General features: G+C 64.1%; 3 protein-coding genes across 3 annotated transcripts; all 3 read left to right on the forward strand.

Annotated features, from left to right (window-relative positions):
- Window positions 1-439: 439 nt before the first annotated feature.
- On the forward strand, window positions 440-2,762 carry MNEG_11583 (Putative serine/threonine-protein kinase/receptor; the record flags this gene model as incomplete). Its single annotated transcript, XM_014039943.1, has 7 exons — window positions 440-517; window positions 731-931; window positions 1,118-1,177; window positions 1,333-1,604; window positions 1,776-1,903; window positions 2,151-2,260; window positions 2,556-2,762. The coding sequence occupies 7 exons, from the start codon at window positions 440-442 to the stop codon at window positions 2,760-2,762; spliced, it is 1,056 nt and encodes a 351-aa protein (XP_013895397.1).
- Window positions 2,763-4,227: 1,465 nt separating this feature from the next.
- On the forward strand, window positions 4,228-5,702 carry MNEG_11584 (hypothetical protein; the record flags this gene model as incomplete). Its single annotated transcript, XM_014039944.1, has 2 exons — window positions 4,228-4,449; window positions 4,590-5,702. 2 exons carry the CDS (start codon window positions 4,228-4,230, stop codon window positions 5,700-5,702), a joined length of 1,335 nt encoding a protein of 444 aa, XP_013895398.1.
- A 715-nt stretch (window positions 5,703-6,417) lies between these two features.
- On the forward strand, window positions 6,418-7,582 carry MNEG_11585 (Hydroxylamine reductase; the record flags this gene model as incomplete). Its single annotated transcript, XM_014039945.1, has 4 exons — window positions 6,418-6,513; window positions 6,781-6,889; window positions 7,100-7,197; window positions 7,454-7,582. The coding sequence occupies 4 exons, from the start codon at window positions 6,418-6,420 to the stop codon at window positions 7,580-7,582; spliced, it is 432 nt and encodes a 143-aa protein (XP_013895399.1).
- Between the last annotated feature and the right edge of the window lie 459 nt (window positions 7,583-8,041).

Below are 8,041 nucleotides of genomic sequence, written 5' to 3' on the forward strand. Positions count from 1 at the left end.
GGTCAAGGGGCTTGACCTGTCAGACGTTGAGTCAGGATTTGGGTCGGGCCTCGGCAGCGACGGCGTGGCGCGCAAGGGGCGCCTGGGCCAGCACGCCTCTGGCGCCACCACCGGCGGCGTCGTGCACGTGCTCTGCCCGACAAACCCCTCGCCGTCGTCGTCGGGCGGCGCGCTCCAGGGCGGCCCCGGCTCGGGGTCGTCGCAGCTGGACCGCCCCGGCGGCGGCAGCCGCTCGTCGGTGTCCTCCCAGCTTCCGGACGTGCTGAGCGGCTCCCTCACGCGCGAGGAGGCGTCCGCCGTGCAGCTCGGCACGCTCGTCGGCGCGGGCAGCTTCGGGCGCGTGTTCAGGGGCCACTTTGGGGACGCGGAGGTGGCGATCAAGGTGATCCACCACAACCGCCAGGCAGCGGTCAGGGTGGCCAACGAGGTGCAGCTGATGATGGGCTTTGACTTTGAGAACGTGGTCAAGGCGCACCACTTCGTCACGTGGGGCGCGGCGGGCGTATCGCGGCCCGAGGTGCGCGGCGGCGTTGTTCTGGGCCTTCTTGTTGTTGGAGGACGGGTGGGAGGGGGAGGGGGCGGGGCGGCTGGGGCCCTGGCGGAGGGTGTCCATGATTGCAGGCGGTGGGCGTTGTGCTCACACGGCCAGCCCCTGCGCCTCCCGCGCCCGCTGCCGTCCCCCTTGGCCGGTTGCCAATCATGCAATTTCCCGTCGCTTCCGCACGCGCAGGGCAACGGCGTGGCCGACGCGCGCCACATCAGCTTCAACGGCAGCTTCACTGTGCCCTTCTTTGATGTCGCCAGCTCCAGCGGCGGCAACTCGCTGGTGGCGTCCGGCAACGGGAGCGGCGGCACGTCGGCGGCAGCCGCAAGCAAGCGGATGGTGGAGACATGGATCCTTCAGGAGTACTGTGATGGGGGCACGCTGCAGGTGCGTGCCACTCAATGCGGAATGATGGCGTGTTGGGCTGCCTCAGCGGGCCAAGATTGCTTGCGGGGCGCCACCTGCATATGAAATTCACGCTTGTCTGTTACGGCAGGCGCAAAGCGCAGCCTCTTGCTGCCGGTGGGGCCGCTCTTGATGCGTCCGCCATCGCCTGTCATCCCATCGCCGCAGGACGCTGTATTTGAGAAGGGCAGCGGCGCGTTTTTCAACACGCAGATGGTGCCGCAGATGGTGCGCACTGCCAGCACCCATAAGAGGGCAGGAGAGCGAGCTGCCGGTACCGCCAGGCGCGGTGTTGTGCATGTTGTTTCCTACCGTATTTGACGCAGACGCATACGGTCCAGCGCTCACTGTTGCCCTGCCCGGCCCCAATTTCACCCGAGCAGGGCGTGATGCTGCACATGTTGCTGGGTGTCGCGCGCGGGATGGAGTGGCTCCACGCGCGCAACGTGCTGCACGGGGACCTCAAGGCAGCGAACGTGCTGCTCAAGTCCCCAGACGGCGGCCGCGGCGCCGCCGCGAGCTTCAGCGGCAGCCACAGCGGCGCGGCCAGCCAGAGGCTGGGCGGCGGCCCTGGCGCGGCAGAGGCGGCGCGTGCGGCGGTGGCGGAGTCTGTGATGGCGATGGTGCCAAAGGTGGCGGACTTTGGCCTGTCCAGGTGGGTGGCCGGCCGGGCAGCCACCCTCAAAAGGCCCTTGTATGGTAAACAGAGGGCGCACGTGAAGCTGGGACGGTCGCAGGAGCGCCTCACAACGGGCTCGGTGCGACAGGCTGCTGGGCTTTGCGGGCGCTAACGACAACCACGATGTTCTGTCCCTCCCTCCCCCAGGATTATGGGCGAGGGCGCCACGCACCTGTCGACCCACACCCTGGGAACCATCACGCACCAGTGCCCCGAGCTCATCCGGACCGGCCGCCTGTCGAAGCCCGCGGACGCCTTCTCCTTCGGCGTCGTCAGTGAGTCTTCCGGCCCGCCCCCACACCGCACCTTTCCTGGCCGCCACCACGACCAGCCCTTGCCCTGGACCGCGCCGGCCGCTGCGCACCTTGCGTTCGCGCTCCACGCATCCTTGAGGTCGCGGGACCCCGCTGCGGCTGCATCTCGCCGGCCTGAGCAACAAGCTGGTCTGACTGTGCGCTGACCCTCATTCCAAATGTTGCCCCTGAGGCCACTGGTTTACACTCCCGCCTCCGCCCTGCACAGTGTGGGAGGTGATCATGGCAGCCAACCCCTGGGGCGGCAAGATGATGGGGGAGATTGTCACAGCGGTCATGGAGGGCAGGCGGTTGACGTTTGGACCCGCGGCACCACAGGTGAGGCCACGGCTCAACCTATAAGCTGATCAGACCAGCTGGGCGACAGTCTTTGTAGGATGGCGAGGCGTGCATTCCAGCAGCAGATGCTGCTGTTCTGAATTTGGAGCTTGGGCATGGAGGCATGCACTTGTATTGTGATTGGGCCTCGAGGGTTGACCGCTTGGACATTTCACGGCTCGCTCTGCTGGATCGTGACAGGCACAAGTGCGGGGTCAGCACCACCACCACCGTCCGCACTGCCCATCAACAACATCACCCACTGCCCCCCACCGCCGCCACCGCCGCGCCGCAGGCGTACGTGGAGCTGGCCAAGGACTGCATGCGCGGCGTGTCGGAGCGCCGCCCCACGTTTGACCAGATCGTGGCGCGCCTCCAGGCCATGCTGGGGCAGCAGGACGAGCTGCAAGCAGAGGCCGAGGCTGGCGCAGCGAACGCCGCGGCCGCGGCCGCTGCGCAGGAGACGCCCGTGGCAGAGGACGGCTGGCGGCGCGTCGCTTGAGCCATCTGCGAGCGCAGCTGATCGCCTTTTCTGCACTGAGTTGACATAGCACTACGGCCTTGTGGCGGGCAATCGAGTGTCGAGCTTGGGTTGGCTTCTGGGCGCGCAACAGAGCCGCGCTCCTGATCGGTTGGTTGCACACACACATCTTCCCCCAGATTCCGTGCCACATTCACACACGCAACAACACGACGAGTTCCAAATCCACTCTATGCAGCGACGCCACGCAACGGCGCCTGCTGCAAACGCTTATGCCGCGGCGCGCCGCCCTCGCGTGCAGCGCGTGCGGCTGGGTGCACCGGCGCCCTACCCCCACTGAGTCCAAATGGCCTCACACTCTCTCGCATTGCGTGCCCCCACGCGGCCTGCTCGCTGGCGGCCCGGTGTCCTCGCACCTGACACGCAACGTGTTTTTCCTTGCTGCTCAACAATTTCCTGTTCTTTGCGGTGAGGGGACGGGGGAGGCCTCGAACAAACGAAGCGCACTTGTGGCGCCGCAATCGTCCCTGGCAGCACTGAGCTTGAGCTACGTGGCCCCTGCGTTCTTCCAAAGTGCCCCAGCACCACACGCCGGCGGCGTGTGTCGTCAGCCCCAGGCCTCCAGGCCTCCACCTCGCGACTGTGCGCAGCCCCCTCTATGGCAGCCATGCCCAAGGGGGGTTGGCCTTGCCACCCAGGCGGCCCACACTGCGCAAGCAACCTCGCAATACTGTATACTTTGGCCTCTGACAGGGTGCAAGCCTTATGTGCAGCCTCCCAATGGAGATTATCGTGCCTCTCACAGGCAAACATTGTTACGTTGTTATCGGGTCAGCGTCTGGGGTTTGTTGAACCTCGGCCAGCACCTTTTTGCATGGGCGCCGTTCTGACCTGTGGCTCCTGCCTGTGGTTTTCACCCGCCTGTCATCAGGGCACCTTCTTCCTGCTACTGTTTGATGCTTTCCTCTTTGTAAGCAACATTACAAAGGTCCCTGCAGGTCTGGAATGGCTCTGTCATCCGTGGCTTCTCAGGGCCTTGGAACACTTGAATTCAGGCATGGTCAGCCGGCCCTGATGCCTGATGAGACACCGCTCAACTGGCCATCTTCGTGCTTTGTGGATGGGCCTGAGAGACATGATTGGCTTCCACAATGTGCCAACAAGTGAAAGCATGAAAACATTTGATCCCAACGCAACAAGTGTGCAGCAGCGTGTGGCTGGCTGCAGCACAGCTCACGCGGCGAGGTGCTTCATTAGCCACTGAAACAGGTGCACAAGTGGCGGGCGATAGTACCTGACGGCATGCATTCACGCTTGGTATTGCAGCACAACGACATGCTCGAGACCATCCTGGTCGTAACAAATTCCGTAATGTACAGTACGGTTATGACCGGCACTGTCTTGTGTCATCGTAGAACTGCAGATCCACGTCTGAAACATTGATCCATGCCCCTGTTTACAACTTGACTGCACTGTAGCTAGTAGCATGGAGGTCTTTCACGCCACATTGTCACTGGATGCTCTTGAAAAGCAAGTGAAAGAGCTGAACACAGGCTGCGCAGCGCTGCAGCTGGACGTCGCCACCCCCCTGAGCGCGGCACTGTGCATCAATGTGGCTGTCGAGGGCGTGGCGCCAGGGGCAGAGGATGGGAAGGCGGGCCCGCAGATACGCACCACCATCAAGTGGGTGGGAGAAGTGGCAAATGAGGTACGAGAAGCCATTGGGAGCGTCTGTCATGGCATGCGAGACGCAGCATGACCTGTTGCGCATGGCGGCCAGGCCCTGCTGCCTGCCGCAGTGCTCCCTGCCGCCGCAAATGATGCACCCAACGCCCACCGCCCTGCCAGGTGGCGCTGTCCCTGCACATCCGCGGCGTGCGCGAGTCAGACGGCACGGAGGACATGATAATATTGGGTGCCTCCTCCCAGGGAGTCGCCCCAAAGCAGCTGCCCGCACTCGAGCTCGTCCTGGCCGCCAGCGATGTGGCGGCCGCCGTGGCAGAGGGCTTCCGGCTGCAGGCCGCACTGGCAATCATGCCAGGGGCGGCGCTCGGTCCGGACGACGCCTTGGCAGTCGAGCCGGCGTCGGGAGCGGCCGCAATGGGCTGCATGCTCAATGGGCCGTTCTGCGATGCGGCCATCCGCGCCGGCGGCGCGGAGTTCCCCGCGCACCGGGTCGTGCTGGCCGCGGCCAGCCCTGTGTTCCTTTCGATGCTGAGCTCGAGCCCCATGAAGGAGGCACGAGACGCAGCAGTTGAGCTGCGAGGCGCGGACCCTGCTGCCGTGGCGCGCCTTGTGGCACACATGTATGGGCAGCGCGGCGAGGTCCCCGTGTCGGGCCTGGTCGCGCTGCACGCGCTTGCAGACCAGTACCAACTGCGCTCAGGCCTGGCCTGGCGGCTGCTCGTCGAGCTCAGCACGGCGCGGCTCGCGCCGGCAGCGCTGTGCGCGCTGCTGCCCGCCGCGCACTCGTCATGCTGGCGCGCGTGCGAGACGAGCCTGTATGGGCAAGCGGCTGAGGCGCTGGCGGAACTCGTCAGCGACCCTGCGTTCGCGCTCTGGCCCTTCGACTGCCTGGCCGCAGTGGTGGCGCGCGCCCCGGCGCTGACCGCGCTGCGTGCGGCAACCGCATGGGTTGCAGCCCAGGCGCCGGCGCAAGGGCAGCAATCCGATTGGTGGCCGAGATTGTTGGCCTGCGCGCAGTTGGGGGACGCCGCCCTGGAGGATCTGCGGGAGCTTTGGGGAAGCTACGGAAGCACCGGATTGCCCGGCCTAAGCGATGCCCTGGTTGCACCGCTACTGGCGTTGGGGGAAAAGGCTGAAAAGGCTGTGGTGCAAAGCTGTTTCACTATTGTGGACCAGAAGAGGGTGATTGAGCAGCAAGAGCAGCAGATAGCAGAGATGGACAGGCGCATCGTGGAGTTGCGCTCACATGCACGGCGCTCGGGGTGGCCGGTGTAATGGATTAGGTTCCCTAGTGCACCTGCTCAACTGAACCTGCTGTGGGCCTGCAGCATAGTCTGTTGCGTACCATGGAGAGATGCCACGATGTAGGCTGCAGGTAGATCTATGGTTTCTTCCAGCCATCACAACATGCAACAGTGCAGCGGGATCAAGGGTACCATGGGTGCAAGCTTTCCGCTTAGGACGGTTCTTGACATCATCGACGTGTCGTCCATGTCATGCAGAGTGCCGAATGCAGCAAGCGGCAGAACCAAGCGCGCTGTGCAGAGAGCGACAGTGCCATTGTCGATGAGCTGCACAACGCAATTGCACAACATGCAGACGGGCATCCACCCTTCAAACAAGGAAGTCGGTTATTACGGTATGGCAGCGAGTCGGCAGGCGGTGCAGGGGCGCCGCAGCAATGCTCGAGGGTCTAAACGTGGTACTGCACGTTGAGATTGCTTTGCAATATATTCACGAAGTGTTTCCTGCCGCGATCGTCATCATCCGCGACGCACATACCGTAGCGACGTGTACTTGGACCCTTCCAAAGGTCCCTTCTTGATGCACTTTTATGCAAGCCTGTTCATAGAGGCGCAACCTTAAAAATTATCACAACTTGTTTCAAAACCTTGAGCAAGCAACGACACGACCCACTGGCATATCTCTCAAAAACAACCTCTCGGAACGCTTCTCCGAAATCAAAGCCTTCCGCTTCTCAACCAAGACCATGAGCCTGATCAGCCTCCACTGCTCTGGCCGGATGGCCACAGCCGCGAGGCGCCCCGCGGCTGCGCCCCGTGCCTCCTTTGCGCCCCGCGCACCAGTGCGCGCGTCGTCGCGCCGGCTGCAGGCGATTGCCATGCCCGAGCGTGGGGCTTCTCACAAGCACGATCACTCCGACATGTTCTGGTGGGCATGGCTGCAGTTTCCGTGTACGCATTTCCTTCGCACCCACTGCTGCTGCTCCTGCTGCTCCTGCTGCAACACAAGGGGCCGCACAAGCCTTCAGTCCGGACTGCTTGCCTACCTCGGTGCGCGCCTCCGGTGCCCCCGTCCACCTGCCCCTGCGATATCACCCCGCAGCTTCCAGTGCGAGCAGACGCTCCACGGCACCGGCTGCACGGACGTCCCTGCGGGCGTGTGCGGCAAGACGGCTGACGTGGCCAACCTGCAGGACCTCCTGACCTTCCAGCTCAAGGGTGCGTATTACCGCGGCAGCAGGCTGGGGTCGGTTGGCACTGCATGGAGACACTCATGGCGCGCTTCAGCCATGCTTACGGCTTGCGTCAAGCGCGTGCAAGCTGCATGCGCCATGCGAAATGCACCATGCCGTTTGCATGCGTCGCGTGCAACCCCTGCTTTACACGGCCCCTGCACTCACCTTCTCGCCATCCTGCAATGCCTCCCAGGCCTGTCTGCCTGGACGCACTTCGCCCACCAAAACGGAGTGGAGACCCCCGACATTGACTCCTTTGTCAAGGCCGCCGTTTTCTCCACTCTCACCAATGTGAGCAGGGGGGCGTCAAGAAGGGGCCACCCCGCTTCAAAAGTTGGGATGGGGATGTCGTGCTCGCTGCCCTTGCGCGGTTGGGGGTGGTGGCTTGGCGCTTAAACACCTGTTTGCACCCCAGCAAGCCTAAACATCCAGTGCCGCGAGCCTGCCATAACGCAAAACCAGCAAACCCTTCTTGCATACAAATCATGGCGCTTGCTCACCCACTTATCATGACTCACCCTATACCACCTTCTCCACCAAAACCCAGGTCAACTTTGACGCGGAGCGCTTCCGCGACTACACCCTCCGCGCCGACGAGCTCACGCGCGGCCTCAAGGCGCAGCTCGCGCGCGCCAACATCGCTGGCGGGCCCGCCAAGGAGCCCCTGCCATGGTAGGCAGCCGCTCGGCACCGCCGGGGCAACGGTCCTGGGCTTGCAGACTGCCTTTGCTCGCCGGGCTCTACGTGCGCCTCACCCCCGGGGGTTTTTCTGCAGCTCCCTCAGCACCCCGGGAGCCTGCTGAACCGCATTCCCAGATTACATATAATTGTCTGAACGGTCCCCACACGTCATTTTGCAAAAACTCTCTCCACCCCAACCCTGCCCCAGGTTCAACGAGCACCACCCCATTGACTTCAGCCTCAAGGGGGCGCTCGGCAGCGACGCCCCCGGCCTGGCGGCCCTCGAGACCCTGGCCGACGGCGTGTCTCTCATGCGGCGCCGCGAGCTGATGGGCGGGGAGGCCGCCACGCTGCTGGGCCTCCACGAGCTGCTGGCCTACGGCCTGAGGGGCGTGGCCGCCTACGCCCACCACGCGGAGGTGCGGGCTGCCCCCACCCCACCGCACCCCCACCC

Source organism: Monoraphidium neglectum (genome assembly GCF_000611645.1).
Source record: "Monoraphidium neglectum strain SAG 48.87 unplaced genomic scaffold scaffold02813, whole genome shotgun sequence".
Lineage (NCBI taxonomy): Eukaryota > Viridiplantae > Chlorophyta > Chlorophyceae > Sphaeropleales > Selenastraceae > Monoraphidium > Monoraphidium neglectum.